The 24,429-nt window shown below is 45.1% G+C and overlaps 1 protein-coding gene across 6 annotated transcripts in view; it reads right to left on the reverse strand.

Moving 5' to 3' along the window:
* The window catches only part of TCF12 (transcription factor 12), a 296,535-nt gene extending 275,881 nt beyond the window's left edge, over positions 1-20,654 (reverse strand). For 3 of the 6 annotated variants that reach the window (XM_075345740.1, XM_075345737.1, XM_075345736.1), the window contains exons 1-3: positions 20,337-20,654; positions 19,005-19,098; positions 18,401-18,473 (exon numbers count right to left, since the gene is read on the reverse strand). In XM_075345740.1, the coding sequence (XP_075201855.1) occupies positions 18,401-18,473; positions 19,005-19,076 (145 nt within the window). In that variant the 5' untranslated portion in view covers positions 19,077-19,098; positions 20,337-20,654. The remainder of the gene's footprint in view (positions 1-18,400; positions 18,474-19,004; positions 19,099-20,336) is intronic. The other 3 variants (XM_075345741.1, XM_075345738.1, XM_075345739.1) reach the window with 2 other exon arrangements.
* Between the last annotated feature and the right edge of the window lie 3,775 nt (positions 20,655-24,429).

Consider the following 24,429-nt stretch of genomic DNA (forward strand, 5'->3'; position numbering starts at 1 on the left):
GATAAAACACAGTGGACCTACACCAGCAGATGACATGGCTCCCCAAACCACCACTGATTGTGGAGACTTCACACTAGACCTCAAGCAGCTTGGATTGTGGCCTCTCCACTCTTCCTCCAGACTCTGGGACCTTGATTTCCAAATGAAATATAAAATTTACTTTCATCTGAAAACAACACCTTGGACAACTGAGCAACAGCCCAGTTCTTTTTCTCCTTGGCCCACGTAAGAAGCTTCAGGAGTTGTCTATTGGTCATGAGTGGCTTGACACAAGGAATGCGATAGTTGTAGCCCATGTCCTGGATACGTCTGTGTTTGGTGGCTCTTGAAGCACTGACCCCGGCAGCAGTCCACTCCTTGTTACTCTCCCCCAAATTTTTTAATGACCTTTTCTTAACAATCCTATCAAGGCTGCGATTATCCTGATTGCTGGTGCACCTTTTTCTACCACACGTTTTCCACTCAACTTTCCATTAACATGCTTGGATACCGCCAGCTTCCTTGTAGAGTGTGAATGACTGCCTTATGGACATATGTCAAGTCAGCAGTCTTCTCCATAATTGTGTAGCCTACTGAACGAGACTTATGGACCATTTTAAACTTTTAGTAAGCCTTTGCAGGTGTTTTGTGGTAATTATTCTAATTTTCTGAGATGACTTTTGGGTTTTCATTGGCTGTAAGCCATAATCATCAACATTAATAGAAATAAACACTTGAAATAGATCACTGTGTAATAACTATATAAAATGAGTTTCCCTTTTTGTATTGAATTACTGAAATTAACTATTTGATGATATTCTAATTTATTGAGATGCAACTGTAGATTTGTTAAGCTTAGAAAGAAAAAAAAAAAAAGACATCTCAGCAGAGAACTCATTTATATGTAGAAATACATGTGTGATCAATACAAAGGACTGGCATGTGACGGATTCCCTCCAAAGACCTTACAGAGGGCCAGGGTACACTCACGGTGGAAGAAAGGCGATTCCGACAGCTAAATAGGGATGGGTTCTTTACAGTTAGAGCAGTCAGACTGTGGAATGCCCTACCACAAGAGGTAGTAACGGCTGAAACTATAACATTTTAAAAAAGCGCTGGATGATTTCCTCAGTACACAACATTTTGGGTTATAGATAATTTAGTGACTAAATGTAGAATGGGTGGAGGAAGGTTGAACTAGATGGACATATGTATTGTTACCTAACAGATAGCTATAGTGAGGAAAATAAGTATTTAATAGAAAGACTGGAGAGGTCTATAATTTTTATCGTAGGTATACTTCAATTGCGACAGAAAGAATCCAAAAATAAAATCCCCCCCAAAAAAAAAAAAAAAAATCACATTGTATGATTTTTTTAAATAATTTCCATTTTATTGCATAAAATATTTGATACAATTGAAAAACAGAACTTAATATTTGTACATTTTGTTTGTTTGCAATAACAGTGGTCAGCTGTTTCCTGTAGATCTTGACCAAGTGAGCACACTACAGCAGGGATTTTGCCCATCTCCTCCATACAGATCTTCTCCAAATCTTTCAGGTTTCGGGGTGGTCATCAGGTTTCGGGGTGGTCACTGGGCAACATTGAGGTTCACCTCCTTACAAAGATTTTGTATTTGGTTCAGATCTGAAGACCTTGAAATGCTTCTTATGGAGCCACTCTTTAGTTGCCCTGGCTGTGTGTTTCGGGTCATTGTCATGCTGAAAGACGCAGCCACAGCCCACCTTAAATGCTCTTATTGAGGGAAGGAAGTTGTTGCCTACAATCTCGTGTTACATGACCCCATCCAACCTCCCTTCAATATGGTGCAGTTGTCCTGTTCCCTTTGCAGAAAAGCACCCCCCAAAGTAATATGTTTCTGCCCCCATGCTTCACGGTTGGGACGGTATTTTTGCAGTTGCACTCAGCCTCTTTCTTCTTCCAAACACACAATGTGCAGTTGATACCAAAAAGTTGTATTTTGGTCTCATCTGACCACATGACCTTCTCCCATGCCTTCTCTGGATCATCCAGATGGTCACTGTCGAACTTCAAATGGGCCTGCACATGTGCTGGCATGAGCAGGGGGACCTTACGTGCCCAGCAAGAGTTTAATCCATGATGGAGTAGTATGTTACGAACTGTAATCTTAGAGACTGTGGTCCTAGCTGTATTCAAGTCATTCACAAGATCCTCCCATGTAGATCTGGGCTGATTTCTGACCTTTCTCAGAATCATCCTCACCCCACGAGGCGAGATCCTGCATGGAACCCAGACCAAGTATGATAGACAGTCATCTTACTTGCCTATTTTCCTGTAGCTCATCCAAGCTTGTGCAGGTCTACAATTTTGTCCCTGATGTCCTTTAAAAAGGTTTTTGATCTTGGCCATGTTGGGGATTGATTTATGGTGTGCACAGATGTCTTTTATACAGATAATGAGATTAAGCAGGGGTAATTAATACAGGTAATGAGTGCAGAGTAGGAGGGCTTCTTAAAGAAAAAAAAATAACAGGTCTGTGAGAGCCAGAATTCTTGCTGGTTTGTAGGTGATCAAATACTTATTTCATGCAATAAAATGCAAATTAAATCAGAGAATGTGATTTTCTGGATTTTTGGGGGTATTCTGTCTGTCACAGTTGAAGTGCACCTATGATAAAACTACAGACCTCTTGATTCTTTGTAGGTGGGAAAACTTGCAAAATCGGCAGTGTATCAAATACTTATTTTCCCCACTGTATAGCCCCTTACCACAAACACAAGTAGAACTTCTTGAGGGCAGCGTCACAGTGTTTTGTAGGAAACCTCAGCATTATGTGCAACATTTCTTCTACCTGGGCACAACAGGCAGGTAGGAGGCAAATGACCTGCCTGTTAGTGCTTAGAAATATTGGGAAAAAAAGAAATCATTATTGTAAACAACCTAGTGTTAGATAAGAGTCAGACAAATGCCTTAAATAAAACAAAAATTTACATTTTATGCATGGTTAAACTGGAGCCCTTTGCAATGTTAGAAAAGAATGGGAGACCACTGGGTGAAACATGTTGCAGGTTTTTGTGCATGCTTGCAACATAAATATATCTGTTCCATTTTTAAAGACAGCCATGACCGGTTTGCAAATGCAATCAAATATGTTTGACTTTGCATTAAACGTTTAACTGTGCCCCTCTCCTTGAGAGTTTTTTAAAGTTTTTGGGAATTTACAGCAATGAAATGTCGCAATTTGCGCAAAAACTGATGTAAATGCAATAAAAATCTCTTCCACTGTTTTGATGGGGGGGTTATGTACTCTGTAGGCATTTTGCTTTTTTTACCGCCAAAATGCAGCATGTTCTACATATGACATTTCTTCAAGAAAAGACGAAAATGTTACCAAAATCCGAGTGGGAAGGATGTTTGATTCAATGAAAAACTACAAAATACCAACTTAAGTGATTTTATTTCTAGGACTTTCTTGCACAATGGTGAGTGTGTGTGTGTGTGTGTGTGTGTGTGTGTGTGTGTGTGTGTGTGTGTGTGTGTGTGTGTGTGTGTGTGTGTCCAGGATTGGCATCTGCACAGTCGCAGCTACAGCCACAAAATTTTGCGCACTCACTTCTGGACCCCAAGAGCATCATAGCCTATGTTTTGAGGGGAAATTTTAACACCGCACTTTACAGTTATTCACCAAAAAAACTGCCTCCATTAAAGCGAATGGAGCTGGGAGCCACAGTGCAGCCACAATTTCAGAAGAATGCGCAGCCACGCACTTATATGGAATGTTGGCGTGGCACAATGCAGCCAGGGAAAGAGACAGGAACAGACATAGGGTAAGAGACAGACACAAAGAGACAGACTGACAGGGAAAGAGACAGACTGACAGGGAAAGAGAGGGAAAGAGAGGGAAAGAGAGAGACAGGGTAAGAGACAGACAAAGACAGACACAGGGAAAGAGACAGAGGGAAAGAGACAGACAGGGAAAGAGAGGGAAAGAGACAGACAGACAAAGAGATAGAGAGAGAGACACAGAGATATATATACGGAGGGGGAGACAGAGAATGGGAGAGAAACCGAGAGACAGTTACTATCCCGGGCAGTGCCGGGTGCTATGTTGTGAGGCGAAATTTTAACCCCACGCGTTCCAATTTACCAATCAATTTTGCACCTATCTACATAATGGGGAAAAAGTGAAACGAAAAGTGTTGGTGGCAAATTGACAGCTGCCATCATATACCGTACAGTTGCTAATGTGGGGCCCCGACATGAGATACTCACCCCACTCAGGGATATGAACATACACACACAAAATGCGCCACACACTACCACGTACTTGAACACATAAACCACCCTCAGCACACATTTCACCACACATACACCAACCTCGCCACATAATCGCCCTAAAACACACCTATTTGTTTTGTGTTTTTTGTGTGCAGAATACATTTTTGTTAATATATTCTATTTTGTTAACAGCAGTTATTAACCCGGGCGAAGCCGGGTAGTACAGCTAATAGATAGATAGATATATTATATCTATCTCTATACACACACACACACACACATATATTTTTGGAATGCCTCTCGTGGTGTAGTGCACATGTCTAGTGCTCACAGTTCTGCTGAGAATGACTGGGCTCAAGGGCGCAAGGGACAAAGCATGGTAAAGAGTAGGCATTGGTTTAGTCATAAAAGCAGCTTTACAAAGGGCTCTATAAATTAGACGCATTTAGTAACACAATTATTCAGTGAAATTCAGGCAACATTATTAGATTTAGCAAACAAAAGTGTCTCTTTCTCCCCACTCTCCCTTGGTATTCAGTGAACATCTTCACTAGAAAGTATGCCCTTTATTTTTTCGCAAGTTATGTTTACAAACACAGCCTTGTTTTATAGATCCAGCGATACAAAGCATCCATTCAGGGAGAACACCAATTATCTCATCCCAGTATCACATAATAGAAAGCAAACCTGTCCCCAGAACCACTAGTAAATGATGCACTGAAGCCTTATATTATACTACTAGAAGGTGGCCCGATTCTACGCATCGGGTATTCTAGAATTTACGTATTGTGTAGTTCATGTATGATTTTTGTTATATATATATATATATATATATATATATATATATATATATGAGATGTTGTTGTCTGTAGTTACCAAGTGTTTGTGTAGGCGCTGTACATGTTCTGGGTGTTGTCTGGGTGTGATGGGGGGTGAGAGCGGTGTTGTATGTGTGTTGCGTGTGTTGCGTTGTTTGTGGAGCGCTGTGTGTCTGTAGCGTTGTGTGTGTGTTGCGCGGTTTGTGTGTGTGTGGTGTGTTTTGGGGGGAGGTATGTTTTGAGCAATGTGTGTGTTGTGCGGTATGTGCGTATATTTGTGTGTGCCGCGGTGTTTGTGTGTGCAGCGTTGTCTGTATGTGTGGGTGTCTGTGTAGGGCAGTTGTTTGTGGTTCCCAGTATGTGTGTGTGTGTGTGGTGTGTTGTGCAGTGCGCGCGCGTGTGTGTGTGTGTGTGTGTGTGTGCGCATCAGCCTCTCTTCTCTCAGCCTACCTCTCCCAGCCTCCCTCCTCCCAGCCTCCCTCAGCATCAGCCTCCCTCTCCCAGCCTCCCCAGCATCAGCCTCCGCCAGCATCAGCCTCTCTCCTTCCAGCCTCCTCCAGCATCAGCCTCCCTCTCCCAGCCTTCCAACGATCAGCCTCTCTCCTCCCAGCCTCCGTCCTCCCAGCCTTCCCCAGCATCAGCTTTCCCCTCCCAGCCTCCCTCAGCATCAGCCTTCCCCAGCATCAGCCTCTCTCCTCCCAGCCTCAGCCTCTCTCCTTCCAGCCTCCCCCAGCATCAGCCTCTCTCCTTCCAGCTTCCCTCAGCATCAGCCTCCCCTTCCCAGCCTTCCCCAGGATCAGCCTCTCTCCTCCCAGCCTCCTTCCTCCCAGCTTCCGTCTCCCAGCCTCCCTCAGCATCAGCCTTCCGCTCCCAGTCTCCCCCAGCATCAGCCTCCCCAAGCATCAGCCTCCACCAGCATCAGCCTCTCTCCTTCCAGCCTCCCCCAGCATCAGCCTCTCTCCTTCCAGCCTCCCTCAGCATCAGCCTCCCGTTCCCAGCCTTCCCCAGGATCAGCCTCTCTCCTCCCAGCCTCCTTCCTCCCAGCCTCCCTCTCCCAGCCTCCCTCAGCATCAGCCTTCCGCTCCCAGTCTCCCCCAGCATCAGCCTCCCCAAGCATCAGCCTCCACCAGCATCAGCCTCTCTCCTTCCAGCCTCCCCCAGCATCAGCCTCTCTCCTTCCAGCCTCCCTCAGCATCAGCCTCCCGTTCCCAGTCTTCCCCAGGATCAGCCTCTCTCCTCCCAGCCTCCTTCCTCCCAGCCTCCCTCAGCATCAGCCTTCCCCTCCCAGTCTCCCCCAGCATCAGCCTCCCCAAGCATCAGCCTCCACCAGCATTAGCCTCTCTCCTTCCAGCCTCCCCCAGCATCAGCCTCCCCATGCATCAGCCTCTCTCCTTCCAGCCTCTCTCCTTCCAGCCTCCCCCAGCATCAGCCTCCCCTTCCCAGCCTTCCCCAGGATCAGCCTCTCTCCTCCCAGCCTCCTTCCTCCCAGCCTCCCTCTCCCAGCCTCTCTCAGCATCAGCCTTCCGCTCCCAGCCTCCCCAAGCATCAGCCTCCACCAGCATCAGCCTCCCTCGTCCCAGCCTCCCCCACCATCAGCCTCTCTCCTCCCAGCCTTCCCCATGATCAGCCTCTCTGCTCCCAGCCTCCTCCAGCACGCCGTGCTCCTCTGCCGACACTCACACACCCGATCGCATCCACTCACACACACCCGATCGCATCCACTCACACACACCCGATCGCATCCACTCACACACACCCGATCGCATCCACTCACACACACAGACACTGACGATATCGCACATACGCGCTTATACTCACAACATCCGGGGATATCACATGCTTCTGGCCATGTGATCTTCCGGCAGGTCCTGGAAGATCACAACAGCACAGTATCGAGGCCGAGAAGCAAGCGATATCCCAGGATGTTGTGAGTATGTGGATGCGATGTGATGTGTGAGGTGTGTGTGAGTGTGATCTGATTTGTGTGTGTGTATGTGTGTGCTGTTATGTGTGTGTGCTGTTATGTGTCTGTATTTTCCGGCGCTGCAGGACCTTGATGTGTGGATGCGATGTGATGTGTGTGTGATGTGTGTGTGAGAGTGAGTGTGAGCCGCTGTACACTGGTAACTATGATACACATCGGGTAACTAAGGGACCTTAGTTACCCGATGTGTATAATGGTTACCAGCTTTCACGGCCTCCGTGAAGATCCCAGCATCGCAAGGTTATGTCTGGCGCTGCTGGGATCCTGACGGAGCCGGTGTAGAAGCAAGCGATATCCCAGCATGTTGTGATGTGTGAGGTGTGTGTGAGAGTGAGTGTGATCTGATGTGTGTGTGTACTCACCTGGGAATCGGGGCTCCGTGTCAGTTGGGCCAGAGCGAGCGTGGATTGCGTGAGGGGGGCGGGGCCTGCAGAGAGCCGGGGCGAGAGGCCAATCCGTGTGGGGGGGCGGGGCCATGGCGAGCCCAGCGGCCAATCAGCTTTGTGTCACCGTAAGGACACAATTTCGGAGCATGACAGACAGACAGACAGACAGACAGACAGACAGACAGACAGACAGACAGACAGACAGACAGAATAAGGCAATTATATATATAGATATACTAGAAAAAAAAATACGGCTCCGTTTCAGTCATGTGACGTAACATTATGTTGTCAGAATATTATTTCAGACTTTTTTTTCTGGGGATTTCACAATAAAACCAAGCAGAAAGCACTTTGGGAAAGGGGCTCAAGTAAAATAGCCAAGTAAGCTGCCAAATAAACTCATCATTCGCACTCGAGTCAAACACTGGACACATTTTTCACCCAGAATAAGAAATTAATGTTTCAAGCTCTTTTCAGCAAAACAAAGAAGCATTTGTAGCACATTCCTAATGCCTTGAGGCAGGTGTTTAGCTGATGAAAGATACCATTTTAATCTTTATGGAAGATCACAAGCAATGACTGCCGTTCTAACACATTTTAAAGTCTTGGGCAATCACACTCAGCAGATAAAGGAATCCCTTAAATGCGTCAAAATAGGTTTGTTTTTTTTAATTCCCCTTTTTTGTTGAACACAATACATTGTTTTAACATGCTTATTGTAGGAATCTATTCATTTAAAAAAACAAAACCTTGATAGGGATAGTTATTTCACTCAAGGTATCAGACACATACTAAGCAAATTATTTTATTTAGAATGGACAAATAAATAAATGTGCCAAAGGATACAAATTACTTTTTAATATGCACGCTGCATTAATAAATATGCTGACAAGTAGCCTGAACTTGTTCTTTGACATATACAAATACGCACGTCACAGGTACTACTCGGATAACCACTTATCCTTAGGCCATAGAAAAAAAAAAGGACTTAATTACTCTAATTATAACTGTGCTGTTCTTGGAAGGAGCACATTACCACACTACAATGATAATGTTCAGCAGTTACCAAGAACTCTCCTTGTAAGTAATTGTCACCAGTGAGGGTCTTTTGGTTTTGCTGCAGTGATCATTATACAGCTAAAGCCCCACATACGATTAGAACTCTGCAACGTAAACTGACCATCACTGCACTGATAAATGTACAAAACGCATGTCTGCACCTAAATCAACAGCAGAGTCACACATCCGTACGTCACGTCTGATGCTACACGTTTTTATAGTGTCATTGATCCATACACCCGTTTTAATAGCAGATCGGTGTCTTCAGTCGGCCAGACACCGAGCATGTCCTCATCCGTTTTATGGATCAGACACAGCTTATTAAGGTGTATAGTGGGGATCCATATAAAACCCAAGAAACACAAATGACAGAATTTAGACTTCAAGGTCCAACTGGGTTTCATCAGCTTTTAACTGACAGATTGCTAAGAGTCAAAAGATAAAAAAAAAAAAAAAAAAAAGTTCAGACAATCTACCTGCTTCAGTAATACATCTAAGGGAAAAAATATGTATATATTTTGACCATTTTTCTTTGATGGTAAAACTCGCACAGATGTGTGTATGCAGTTAAGGCTGAGATGAGAGTGGGCATCATTTCATTAAATAAGTCCGCCCATAAGGCCTTTTTTTTCCTCAATAAATCTGCGTATTTGTGATATTATGTATGTGTTAATATACTCACCTACCACTGTTTTCTCAGGGATTCAGCACCTTTCCACTACTCTTTTTAGTGACATCCTTACAATTTAGAATATCTGGCTCACTCTGTGGTTACGTGCACACAACCGCTTTCTATCCATCTGAGAAAAGCGGTCAAATTAGACTTGACGTTTCACACAATGTTTTGCATTTAGCCCAAAAAGTTCTACTTTGGTCTCATCTGACCACAGCACCTTCTTCCATAAGCCATGTAGGTGACACAGTTGGAATGTTGAAGATGAAGCTCTGGTCAGATGAGACCAAAGTAAAACGTATTGGCTCAATGCAAAAAGGTTGTGTGTGATGGAAACCTAACACTGCACATCACCCTGAAAACACCATCCCCACCGTCAAACATGGTGGTGGCAGCATTATGCTATGGGCATGTTTTTCTTCAGCAGAGAAAAGGAAGCTGGTCATAGTTGATAGGAAGATGGATGGAGCTAAATACAAAGCAATGCTGGAGGAAAACCTATTATAAGCTGAAAAAAGACTTGAGACTGAGGTGTAGGTTAACCTTCCAGCAGGACAACAACCCTAAACAGCCAGACCTACAATGGAATAGTTTACATCAGTGGATCCCAAACTCCAGTCCTCACAGCAGGACACGTTTTCAGAATTTCCTTAGTATTGCACAGGTCATGATTCCATCACCTATTCAATATTTAGAATTATTTTCTTTATACTTCACTAATATGTGCATCTTATTGTTCATATCACATAAAATCTTTATAACATACATTTAAGATTGTGTGTGTAATGTGAAAAAATTGTGGAAAAGTTCACAGGATATGAATACTTTAAGGCAATGTATAACACTATTAATTCCACAGCATGTGCCATCTAAAAATAAATAAAAATGTACGCACACACACGAAGGATTAGAACATAGAACAGCACCCCTACTCATATATTATATATATATATATATATATATATATATATATATATATATATATATATATATATATATATATATTATATAATATATATATATATATATATATATATATATATAATATATATGTATATACACACACATCCATCATGGGGGTTCACTAGGTTTTTTTTTTACTGCCATTATGGCACTGCCTTTAATTTATAGGAAACAAACCTGGTGGTTGGTTCCCTTTAAGGTAAAATGCAGATGTCTGCGAAACATGGTCAGTGTACACACCATAATATATCCACTGGCCGTGTGACTCCCACAGCCTCTTAGGCAAATATAAGGTGTTCGAGTTTAGGCCAGGCCACGGCTAGTCCATGCAACTCAAGCTAAATTCAGACGTCCATGTATCACAGTCCACCTGACAACATTACAAACTCAGTGGCAAAGATTTAAAAAAGAACAATCAAACATACTTAGAATTGCTCTGTTGTAAACGTCTAATCTGCAATTCTTGGAAACTTAATTTCTTGTTATTTAAAGGCAATTTACATGGAATGTCTTTTTAAACTATAACTGAAGGTTGATAATGGCAGCTAAACTCTGCTTCAGCAGTGGAGACTTCACTAAGGCCCCTTTCACACATCAGTTTTTTGCCGTCAGTCACAATCCGTTGGCTCGACTGATCCATCGCAGATTGTGGGAAAACTGAGAAAACTGATGTGATGGATCGTTTTTCGACAGACCCTACTGGCTGGCTAATTTGATTACTAAATAATAAATTGGAGCAAGCTAAATTGGGATCAATCGCCGGATTCTGTCATTTGATGGATTACGACGGATCCTGTGCCCATAGGCTTCTCATAGGCTTCTATTCTACCAAACGACGGACGGTGACGGATCCATCGCTGTCCGATTTTTTAACGGAGACAAAAAAAACGTTACTTTGTCTGTTGTCTCCGTCCGACAGACAAACAATTTTTGACAGATGAAACGTGAGGCCATCCGTCGCTAATACAAGTCGATGAGAAAAAAAAAAAAAGAAGATCCAGTGGCATCAGTCGCCGAATCCGTTTTTTTTTTTTCAAAATTCGAAGGATTGTGACTGACGGCAAAAAACTGATGTGTGAAAGGGGCCTAATGCATGCTGGACAGGAAACCTGTAAGGGCAACCAGATGGCAAGCATGTGTTCTTGTGACTATAACAGGACATGAATGATACCTGCTTCATGTCAAATAGGTGCCTCATCAACTGCCAAGTCTAGAGCATGGCACCACACCGCCACTCCTGATGCAGATATGAGAGGTGTTGCATAACTCTATAAAAAGTTGTTCCTGAGCACATAATGGATACTTCCATTGGGATCATCCTAGCAACCAATTGTCCAGAAACATGTACCCATTAAGCTGGATACACAGGGGCGGATTTGGTGTGGATATTCCAAACTACAACATTTTACAGTACTGCAAAGTAGATAAGTTTTAACTTAACGTTTCACCTGATCCATGCTGCCAAAACCACAGGCAGCAAGATTCAGAAATTGTGTGTAAGGGTACCGTCACACTTTAGCGACGCTCCAGCTATCCCACCAGCGATCTGACCTGGTCAGGATCGCTGCTGCGTCGCTACATGGTCGCTGGTGAGCTGTCAATCAGGCAGATCTCACCAGCAACCAATGACCAGCCCCCAGCGACGCTGCACTTGGTAACTAAGGTAAATATCAGGTAACCAAGGGCTTGGTTACCCGATATTTACCTTTGTTACCAGCGCACACCGCTTAGCGCTGGCTCCGTGCACTCCTAGCCACAGTACACATCGGGTTAATAAGCAAACCGCTGTGCTTATTTACCCGATGTGTAGTCCGGCTACGTGTGCAGGGAGCCGACACTGGCAGCCTGAGAGCAGCGGTGCTAGTAACTAATGTAAATATCGGGTAACCAAGAAAGGTCTTCCCTTGGTTACCCGATATTTACCTTAGTTACAGCTTACCGCAGGCTGCCAGACGCCGGCTCCTGCTCCCTGCACATTCAGATCGTTGCTTTCTCGCTGTCACACACAGCGATGTGTGCTTCACAGCGGGAGAGCAACGTCAAAAAAATGAACCAGAGCAGTATGTAATGAGCAGCGATCTCACAGCAGGGGCCAGATCGCTGCTCAGTGTTACACAGAGCGAGATCGCTAATGAGGTCACTGCTGCGGCACAAAAAACGTGACTCAGCAGCGATCTCGATAGCGATCTCGCTGTGTGTGAAGCACCCCTTAGATTGCAGCCAGGTATGTTTAACTAAGAAACTCTCTGATATTTCAGATAAAACTAAGTTTGAAGATCCGGCTGGGGAAGATAGGGAGAGACAAGATAAATCAAAGGTGGTCCCATGTGCACACAAGGGAGAGACCTGTCAATCACTTGGAGCAGGCAGGGATAATGCGGTCCGGACGGAAGAATTGGACTAATCATGTCTCAGAGTATAATTACTGGTCTTTCAAACAACATTTTCTAAAAATCAGTGATATTGGCAGACAATACATGACAAAGTTCTGGAATGGACCAGAAAGCTGTGTGTCACTAATATTTTGATACAGGTAAAATATATCTTTGTACCGTGTTAGCCAGTAGAGATAAAAAAAAAGTTTGTTTAAAAGAACTGAGTCCTCCGTGGTTGATACCTTTTAATGGATAACTGAAAAAATGGTAATAATAGCAAGCTTTCGAGACAACGCAGGTCTGATGAAGAGACCTGAGTAGTCTGGAAAGCTTGCAATTATTACCATCTTTTCAGTTAGCCATTAAAAAGGTATCAACCACTGAGGACTATCAGTTTTTATAAACTAATATTTTGGACACCTGACACAAGCTGATCTCCCAATAAACACGATTTCCTATCACTACATATTACATGTTGTGATTTACTGCTACTAATTTGCTGGCCTCACATTGTTCTGTTGTGTTTTTTAGTCAAGTTTTTGCAATAAAAAAAATCCCCACAAATAAGTAAATATATGGGTGAGTTTTACAGGCTTAAAAAAAGTTTTCAGTTTATATAGCCAAACCAAATGCGCACATTGTGAGCCTTGCCTTAGTAGGCAGGGGAAATAGTCCTTTAGAAGGGGTTATCAAGGACTTTTAGTCTTTTTTACATATGGGGCTAAGAACTAAAAGTCTAGTAGCTAACAGGCTAACTAGCTGCCTTTTCTGCCCAGTGCCAGTCTTTGCTGGGTCAGAGCGGTCACAGACTGCTCTTGCTGGAGATTCCCCTGCTCTGCTGTTACGTTAACAGAGCAGCTTCTTCTCTTCTGCCCTCTTGATGAGGCGCCTCTGACAACATCATGCTTATTGACAGCTGGATCCTCGCTACGCAACTGCAGGGAGCGTAGTGTAAATCAGCATGACGTCAGCAGTGACACCCTGTCCACACAGCAAACCAAAAGAGGCAGAGCTGCTCTCTGCTGACGAGAGGTGAAATGAAGCAGAGCAATTGCCGGCTGAGCGCAGAACAGGCAAGTAGTTAGCAACTACCTGCCTGTTAGTTCTTCGCCACATGCACAAAAATAATAAAACATCCTGGATAATCTCTTTAAAGATAGTCCACCGTAAAGGCAGCACTGTACTGAGGACTTCGCTATTAGGCTATGTGCGCACGTTGCGTACAGTTCACTGCAGAAATTTCTGCAGCGATCTGAAGAGCACATGTGCGCTTTAAATCGCTGCAGAAATGTCCGTAGTGAGCGCCGATTCCATGCGCTCTGCCTGCAGCTCCTCCCATAGACAGAGCAGGAGCTGCCGGCAAAGCGCAGGAAAGAAGTGACATGTCACTTCTTTTTACGCAGCGCTTCGGCAGTAGCCGAAGCGCTGCGCTCTAAAACGCCACGTGCGCACGGCCCCTGCACAATCTCCATAGACTGTGCAGGGGACGCAGGACGCATGCAGTTACGCTGCGCTACAAGAGCGCAGCGTAACTGCATGTATTTACGCAACGTGCGCACATAGCCTTACCCCTATATATAATAGAGCTCAGAAGTTCAATTTCCCCCAAAAACCATAGAGTGCCAGGAAATATTTTGAAGTGTGGGTATAAACTGAAATACTAGAACTAAATATGCGGAAAACATACTACCTCCATGTGGAAGACCCCATACTTCCAACACAGCCACTATGCTGCCCACAGAAAATTTCAGAAAACAAAAGACCCCCCCCCCCCACTTCCCTACAGAATGATTCATTGTTGACTGGCAGTCTATTGTGAAGACTATTTTACAGCTGATCACTGAAAGCAGAATTATTACTGCTACAAACTGATCAACATAACATTATCAAGGGTGCCATATAACAATTTTATGTTGGCCATAGGCATTAGATACAGGTCAACCAGAAAACAATCTAATGTATAGGACAGCGTTTCCTAAACTTCAGTCCTCATGGACCCCAAAAGATCATGTTTTCAGGATTTACCTAGTATCGTTGAAGTGAGAGAACGGGAGGAGATGCTAAAAACGTGGTCTGTTGGGGACCAAGACTGGAATTTTGGGAAATACCGGTGTGAAGGGTGCTTCAATTCCCCAGACAGCACAGATCAGTGGAAAATTAGGACTGGCCATATTGGATTCCAACATGCACAATACATAGTTTCCACTGGAACAAAGCCACCACCAAAACCCATGCTCCAGTATGAAGGTGGATGAGAAAGAGGCCGATGGAAGTAACTGATGTCACAGCAGGATATGGTGCACGCCTACCTTTAACAACTAAAAAAGTAATATTTCTCGCTAGAACAAAGCTAGGAGACACTGGGATTGTACATAAGAGTTGTCTATTTAACCTAAGGTGTATTCATGGATCACTCAGTTATCACCTATTGTATTGCTTAAAAGGAATCTGTCATTTGAGAGCATCATGATGTAGGCAAGGAGACCCTGAATCCAGCTATATATCACTTAGTTTACTGGGTGCAGCAGTTGTGAAACAATCAGAGTTTTTAGAATTAGCAATGCAGCAGAGTTCAGAAACTTAACCCACTCAAACCAGGGGCTATGTACAATGTCTATAAACAGAGAGCTGCTAATCAGAGAGGCAGGGGGGCGTGGACAGAATAGTGTAGTGCAGGCAGTAATAATACCAATAAAACAACAGCACACATAAAGGATATCGCTGAACACTGTGTGTTGGCCTCTATCTCCTGCTGACACATTACCTTTAAAGGGAATCTGTCACAAGGTTTTTGCCACATAATCTGAGAGCAGTATAATGTAGAGACCGAGATTCTGATTCCAGCTGTGGTTCACTTACTAGGCTACTTAGTGTAGTTTTTATAAAATCACTGTTTAATCAGCAGGCGATTATCATTAGAGGACTACTTGTCGTGCTGCCAGGTAGTCCAGCATATTCATGAGCTCTGTATAACTGCTAGATCTGCATCGGAGAAAACATTGATTTTATCAAAATGACTGCAAACAGCTCAGTAAGTGACATCGCTGGGATCAGGGCCTCTGTCTCTACATTATGCTGCTCTCAGATGAAGAAACATAAGCCTGGTCACAGATTCCCTTTAATGTCCATTTAGAAAAGCCAATAAATGGGGAAGTTCTGTATGTGCGAAAGCTCGTGCAATCTAAACAGGTTAGCAAACGGCTGACAAAACAAGAAAAACACTAGTTCATTAGGTGTGATGATTTCTCAGCAGGCTTAATAAATCATTAATATCGGCAGCACATTGTCCTGAGTAAACAGATGTGCTGCAGATAACGTGATCATTTATTACAGCAGAAACGTAAAAGATAAAATATTACCAATTGTTGCATTTCCTATTTTTGCTTCTTTGAACTAGGTGAAGCAGCATTTAGACAGAACACATTTCAGAACAAGAAATGTATGTAATTCATTAGATTGAATGGAAGGCCCAGAGCAACTAAATACTGAACAGGTTTTGACAACCATCTAGTATCCCTCAACTAAGATGCATCATCATTTCTAATTGCACAAATAAAAATGCTACTTGTAACTCTTTTTTTTCCACTTTAGTCATATGTATGCAGAGGTTTAATTCTGGGGAAAAGTAACTACTTGCAAAAAAAAAACAAAAAAACCCTCTAGAATGAATAACTGTTTCCCCCTTTGTGTTCTTATTTATACTATAAAAATAAATTTAGATTGGCAGCCAAAAAACTATTTATGATGCAAAAATAACCATGTTTGTATCAGCCTTGATAAAGCTCATAAAGTGTTAGGCTATGTGCGTATGCTGCATTTTTGCCGCGTTTTTCGGGTGCGTTTTTGGTCAGAAAATTGCATGACTTTGCTTCCCCAAGTAAAGGCTATGAGTTTTCATTTTTGCTGTCCGCACTGTACTTTTTTTTTAGCTCGTTTTTTAGATTAAAAAAAAAAAAAAAAGCAACATGTCAATTCTTTTCTGCATTTTTCCACCCATGCAATGCTTTGGAAAAACGCAGCTAAAAAACACAAAGCGCAGTAAAAACACATGCATTTTTACCACTGTGTTTTTGCTGCGGGTGCGTTTTTGGAGGCCAAAAACGCAGAAAAACGCTGCATCTTTGTGGTCACAAAAAAAGGCAACGTGCGCACATAGCCTTAGTTCGCTCTGGAGGAAGGACATCATGACTTTCCTTTAAGCAGCACTTCTTGAACATTATCTTGTGAATGAGCTGTAGGGGCTGAATTTGGACAAGCACAGTACAGGCTTAATTGCAAAATGATCACTTCATGCCTTACAAAGTTACATCTGTAAACCTGACCGATTCCAGCTCATTGTGAAATACTACATAGAATACAGGTTTTCACACCCAAGGACAATGATCACTATTTACTGCAGAAAGTGTCTGACACTTATGCTAAGAAGTCTGAGAAGCAAAAAAAAAAAATGCTTTACGGGGGGGCAACTTTGGTAAATCCTTTTCTGCCTCTTAGTAAAAGCTTCTCAAACTGTATTAACCTGGGAGCACAAAAAATAGTTTAGTACATGTATGTAGAAGAATTGGCATAGACATGCAGAAATACACTGTGTATTAAGAACACATCTGCCTTTGGGCTATGTTCACACTGAGTTTTATGCATGGTGTTTTTCATCGGTTCCATGCAAATAAAAAGCTGCTTTTTACAGTACCAGCAAAACCTATGAGATTTCAGAAATCTCATGTACACACGAACTTGCTTTTTTTTCTCTGAGTAAAAAGGAAAAATTGTTGCGTTGTTGAAATTCTCAGGTTTTTGCTGCTGTTTTCCCCATGAGGGCAAAATGCAGCTGCGTTTTTTCCTGCTTCCTTAGCGAATGAAGCTAACTTTATTAAAAATGTACTATAGACAAATGACACACCAATAACAGCAAAAAAATGCAGCCTTTCTACTGCCAAGAGATCATGTTTTGCTTCAGGCAAAAAAACGCAACGTGTGAACATAGCCTTATACTTTAGTATTAGCCAAATCTACTGGGCCCCGAAGACTAGGAATCTATGTACACACGGCTGCCGATCTAGCTGCTGTAACGTCACACAGTCACGGACCTGCAGCTGTTATTCGGCTCATAATATACTGACAGATAAAACAAATGGAAGTGATCAGGTAGAACAAAAAACAATAACTGAATATAATGATACAAAATAAGACAGTGAAAGCCGTCAGATGAAAAGAAACAAATTGCAGGTAGACATATAGTATAGCCCTAACTTTATACAGAAAGACGACTGCACCATATAAGATGATAAAGGAAAATCTACATAACTATAAAACCTAAACTGAAGCAAAGAACGAGCCTCAGTAAACACAAAGCACTGGCAGGAACGTGCCAATAGTAGAATGGCAGAGTAATGATTCTGGGGAAACATCTCACATTGTCATAACACAATTCGTCTTGTGAGCCACATCTGCTTGTGCCGGCAACATGCAGCAAAAACATGTGGAACCAATTTACAGGGCATCCATGTTCATGCCGACAGATTTAGTAATCAACTGTGTCTTCAAATCATTTAGGAAAACATAGGACAAAATCTAGGGCTTATAAATAGGAGCAGGAGACATGGCAATAGCCTGTCCCCCCAAACACCAGCATGACAACATAAAGGCTCAAAATACGCAGAAATCTCCGGAGATCAGACAGCACTGCCTGATACATGCCAGGATAAAATAGGAAGAAAATCAATGGGCAAAGCAAAAAGTATACATAGGTAAATAGCAGAGGATGGTAAAAGCATCTGACGATGACAAAAAATGGTGAGGAGGGGGCATGATGGGACATATAATTAGAAATTACAGATGTCAAAAGTATTACAAAGCAGAAAACAATTCCCGATATACTGACACTGGCAGCTGTGATTTTACCTGATCCACTGAACTGACTGCTTCCTAGTGTAGTTGGTCTGGTTTTCCCACTATTAACAGGTGGAGAAAACATCTGCAAAACAGAAGAGGATTTTGCTATAAGTTCATTGTTCCAAAACACACGGAGCAGCGCGCTACATGTTAGAAAAGTGTCGTTTCAGAAGGGTCATGTACGGGAGAAATAAATGGCTACAACCAATAATAGTACACTATAAGCAGCAACACATATGAATGTTATACAGAAATATTCTACAACCACAGCCAACTTCTGCGGGGACAGCAGATGTGGAGGATAGCTGCGGCTGCTGCTAAGGAAAAGGCAACAAGTGCAGGTTAAGCCTCCCTTCCACCTACTTAGATATAATCTCTTAGTTTCGGATTTTTGGTGGAAAAAAAAAGGTACCATAATAGGGTTTAAGTGGCTGTAATTGGATTGTTGGTTTTGGGGTCAATGATTAGTCTCCAAGATATAAGCCAATTGACCCCCGTAGTCTTTTAAGTGATTACATCTTAAAAGTCTAGACATGACATCAAAGGCGTCCGGTCCACTGAGGACCCCCTAATTTTAGTATGACAAGCCGGAAACCCCAGAATGATACCGTACCGCACTGAAGTCCAGGAGGTCACTCAGCTCCTTGTCTGTGCCTATAGCGGCCATCCGCTGCTGAGGATTCATCTCCGACCACTCAGATCCGCTCCTAGAGAGAGACACCAGTTATTACAGCCCCCCGAACACCGGGCACAGGGGGCGAGGGGGGAGGAAAAGTAACAACTCAGGAGAGCGGCCGGATGTCACATTACAAGGGATAAAATATGGGAAGAAGGCGAAGAGAGACAATAAGACGGAGGAAAGGCTGGCTGCACCCTGCACAATGGGGAGCAACTTAGGCAAGTTACTCTGCGGGGCCAGGAGCCACAGGCAGGGGCACAGGGGGCAGTGCCAGCAGTACTGGGGAAGAAGGGGGTCACCTGCCCATAGTCACTGAGGACCCCAAGCACTACATACCCAGGACCATGCCCAGCTGTGCCCCATACCAAGCACCATGCCTAGCTGTGCCCTCACCCAGGTCTGCCCCATATCAAGGATCATGCCCAGCTGTGCCCTCACCCAACACCATGCCCGGGACCGTCCATGGCCAGCTGTGCCCCATAGCCAGGACCATACCCAGGACTGTCCATGCCCAGCTGTGCCCCATAGCCAGGACCATGCCCAGCTGTGCCCTCACCCAGCACCATGCCCAGGACTGTCCATGCCCAGCTGTGTCCCATATCCAGGACCTTTCCCCTCCATGCCCAGCTGTGCCCCATAGCCAGGACTGTCCATGCCCAGCTGTGCCCCATAGCCAGGACTGTCCATGCCCAGCTGTGCCCCATAGCCAGGACTGTCCATGCCAAGCTGTGCCCCATAGCCAGGACTGTCCATGCCCAGCTGTGCCCCATAGCCAGGACTGTCCATGCCCAGCTGTGCCCCATAGCCAGGACTGTCCATGCCCAGCTGTGCCCCATAGCCAGGACTGTCCATGCCCAGCTGTGCCCCATAGCCAGGACCTTTCCCCTCCATGCCCAGCTGTGCCCCATAGCCAGGACTGTCCATGCCCAGCTGTGCCCCATAGCCAGGACTGTCCATGCCCAGCTGTGCCCCATAGCCAGGACTGTCCATGCCCAGCTGTGCCCCATAGCCAGGACTGTCCATGCCCAGCTGTGCCCCATAGCCAGGACTGTCCATGCCCAGCTGTGCCCCATAGCCAGGACCTTTCCCCTCCATGCCCAGCTGTGCCCCATAGCCAGGACCTTTCCCCTCCATGCCCAGCTGTGCCCCATAGCCAGGACTGTCCATGCCCAGCTGTGCCCCATAGCCAGGACTGTCCATGCCCAGCTGTGCCCCATAGCCAGGACCTTTCCCCTCCATGCCCAGCTGTGCCCGCCTCACACTCACCTTTTTTCCGCTTACACATCCAACAATTGTGGTGAAGTTTGTGGTCCCCGTCCACCTTCCTCCCGGGGTCTTGGCAGCCGCCTGGCTCCAGCACCTGACCGCAGCGCCTCCCGCACTCCCGCTTTCTGGGGCTTTGAGGGGCTTTCACCGCACAGAAAGGTTTTGTTTTCACCCGATAGGAACTTGTGGGTCTCCCTCAGGCAGACATTTTTTTTCGTTCGTCGAGCCTCAGCACAACGATAGATCCAAGAGGAATATCCCTCCGCCCGCAGCGGAGTAACAGAACCGGCGCTACTTCTCCTCGGTTAACCCTTCCACTGACTGAATGCAGCGCTGTAGCGAGAATGCAGATCCGGCTCCAGAGAAGGGGCGGAGGGATACAGCGGGACGGAAGCTCCAGGGACGTATAACTGTGAGGGCGCAGCTTGGCTCTCTGACACGGCAGCTCTGGGCCCTGGCGGGATTGTGTTCTCCTCACAGCCGGCTGGGACGGCGCTAATTGGAGAGGTGTCTGCGTCCTTCTCAGAAGGGGTCGCTGGCAGAGCAGCAGCTGCACACGCCGCGGCCCTTTGGGGGCGGTGGAGATGTGCTTGTGGCAGTCGGATCGATGCTGTCAGAAATTGGTGATAAATGCGCTGTCAGAGCGTCATTCGGCTTCATTAGCGCCGATATATCCCCCCTCCCCACAGCTCACATCCAGCCCTGTCACTGTGGCCGTGTGTGACTTTACCGGCGCCGTGCTGCCTGTACCTGCTCTCACATGTGCCCTATTGTATGTATGTTATTATATAAGTGTATCCGCGGCCGAGGAGCGCGCAGGGGGCTGACAGTGCGCGCTCCCGGCCCCAGGACACGTGCCTGCGCCCTGTGGCCCCGTGCCAGCTGCGGCTCCTCAGCTCGAGCTGTAATGCACAGAGCGGCCGCTAGGGGCTGTGCTCTCCAGTACAGGGCAGTGCAGCCTCCGTGCTATGCCAGCCTTAGTGTATATATTCATTGTCGTGTTAACATATGCAAAAACGTGTGTTTAGCAAAGCCGCAGCGCCTGACAAACACATGCTGGCCATTTTTCGTTCATGCGAGCCTTGCTTGTCTTTTACACTAACAAAAAGTTGGGTATATTTGGCTTTCGGGTGAATTTTATGTAAAAAAGTGACCCCTAAAGTGATATTTATCATGAAAGCAGGGCATTTAAAGGGAACCTGTCACCAGTTTTTCGTGTATGAACTAATCCCACCACCTTACTCAGCCTCTGTGCTATATTCTAAAAAGTTGTATATTATGTCCTGACCCCCTGTATATCCCCCCCCCCCCCAAAAAAAAGTTTGAATATCTCCCGCGCTGTATGCAAATCCAATAGGCCTGGTCCAAGGGGTGTCGTTGCAGCGAATCCTGTCCCTCCTCTCCGCTGTCAATTGCCATCCAACCAATGTGATTGATGTGAATGATGCATCCTGCATCTATATCATCCTGCAACTATAACACCAGTTATAGTTTATTGCTGTGTTGGTCCGTGTGCTGTTGTGTCCCAGTCCTGCTTGTGATTCTATTGCATGGTGCTTGGAAATATTGTGAAATACTCTCGTCATTTTGTTGTTTCCTCCCTGCTCTTATTATATACCTTTTCTGTGAGCGTGCTGGGAGATGGTTTTGGTTTTCCCTGTTCATCTATCTCTGTTGGTATTTTATCACACTCCTGTACCAGCCCTCCTTTGGAATATGGGGGGGGGTACTAGATTAGCATTGGTTAAAAGCAGGGTCAGGAAGTCGGCTCAGACATCCTCACCTTCAGAGATAACTCTGAGATAGGGCCCCCTAATCTGAGGTCTAGCCTAGGAGCCCCTATCCTCTGCTCTTCCCAATAATTGTAACACAGAAACAGTTCTAAAAACATTAGTAATAATAAATATATTACATTTTAGGATGTGCCTGTGCAAGCATAGTTTTTTTTTTTTTTTTTTCTTATAGCTACAATTGAGAATTTCACACTGGCCGCTGGGGCTATTTTAGAGTCATACTGCTTGTTCTTTCAGGTAAAGTTTTCACTAGAGGCAGCGTGGATTATGCTGAGTTCACGTGTCCTGTAATCATCCATTTCAATGGTTCCTGCAGAGATCTGTTGGCAAAATGATTTCTGCCAGATCTGTGTTTTGTTTTTTTGTTTTGTTTTTTTTTACATGGGAGTCTATGAAGAACAAATCTGTTAACGGATTGCTATTTATCTTCCATTTAAAATGGATGCTGTAAGAAAAAAACGAAATAAGTTTACCAAAGAAAGGAAAATGGATTTGTTCTCCATAGACTCACATGTTAAAAAAACGGATTACGCAGACATCAGTTAAGCTGACAAAAAAGTTGTGTTTCCGGAACTTTTTTGCCAGCGGATCTCTGCAGGATCGTTGTAATGGATAATTACAGGACATGTGCACTCCACCTTAGGCTACATTCACATTACCATTCCAGTTTTGCGGTCCACACAAAATGGTCCTGTTTTCCACGGATGCATCTGTGTGACAACCGTATCCGTTCCATTCTGAATATTGTCTGTGTACCATCAGTGTGACTTCCGGATTTTGTTTTTGCGGACCACAAAAAAAACTTAAGGAGTATTGCATGCAGTCCACGGTATCTGGCCAGATGATTGTCCCCATATAAAGTCTATGGAGAACAATCCGGCGCAAAGGGGTAGAAGCACGCGCTACATACTCACTGGTCACCAGGGCGGCTCACACTGCTCCCGCAGCACCTCATTCTTCTTCCTGAGCTGGACGCTCATTAGGCTCATACATATTCAGTGCTTCCCTTGCTCACAGGCGGCTGTGATTGGTTGCAGTCAGACGTGCCCCCATGCCGAGTGACAGCCGTCTGGCTGCATCCAATCACAGCCACCGGTGAGCGGGTCTATATCGTACAGTAAAATAAAATAATTTAAGAAGGAAACAACGTGTGATTTTTTTTTTTTTTTTCCCCCCTCCCCAATTTTGGTAGCCGGCCAAGATAAAGCCCAACAGCTGGGGGCTGGTATTCTTAGGCTGGGGAGACCTACGTTATTGGAAGCCCTCCAGCCTAAAAATATCAGCCAGCAGCCACCCAGAATTGCCGCATCCATTAGATCAGGGGTTGGGAACTTGCGGGCCGCATGTGGCCCGCCATGACCTTTTATGCGGCCCCCGGGCCTTTTCGCAGGGCGGCAGTGCTCGTGCCGTCACCGTGGTCTTGCAGGCTGCCGACCCTTTAAATCCACACATCGCTGCTTGTGCGTGCCAATGTGTTCTCCCGCCGGCCAGTGCCAACGTGATCAGGACTTACTTTCTGGGCGGGTTTAGTGCTCTGCGCTTCCGTCCCACAGCAACCTCACAGCTTCCATCAGTGTGTGTGCCCGCCTTCCTCTGATGCTGTGTGTCCGGCGCCTGCACTCCGGTGCTGTGTGTCGCGTCCGGTGCTTTGTGCCCCACCACCCCAGCTCTGTAAACCCCAAAGTTGCGTGAAACCATCAGCGCTGTGTGCCTCCCAATGCTGTCTATCACCCCAGGGTTGCGTCGTCGTCTCTCCCTCAGTGATGTCAGGGCATCCACAGTCCTGTGTGTGCAGCCCATCACCCAGTCCTGTGTGTGCAGCCCATCACCCAGTCCTGTGTGTGCGCCCCAGGCCCCCATGTAATGTGTATACCCCCAGTGTCTGGGGACATTTACATGTCCCCAGTTCCTTGTGTGATGTATGTGTCACCTGTGATGTATATATAGTAGTCCCAGTGTCTTCTATGTGATGTATATGCCCCCAGTGTCTCTTGTGATGTATATACAGCAGTCCCAGTGTCTCCTATGTGATATATGTACCTCCAGTGTCTCCTGTGATGTATATACAGCGTCTGTTATGTGATGTTTATGATTTACCATCTTATTATCACAAAAAGTTGACTGCGCTCCAGATGGAGACAAACCTGATAAAGCAGTTGTGAGAAGAAACCTGATTAGTATCACCAAACATCACAGCCGCACCAAAATGAAGCCGCTCTGTCCGCCACAGTAGGGGTGAATTAATTAATTGTTTCACCAAATATAGCAGAATAATTTAAACATTGATAATTTTGTGTGGC

This window comes from Anomaloglossus baeobatrachus, chromosome 4 (assembly GCF_048569485.1).
Source record: "Anomaloglossus baeobatrachus isolate aAnoBae1 chromosome 4, aAnoBae1.hap1, whole genome shotgun sequence".
Classification (NCBI taxonomy): Eukaryota; Metazoa; Chordata; class Amphibia; order Anura; family Aromobatidae; genus Anomaloglossus; species Anomaloglossus baeobatrachus.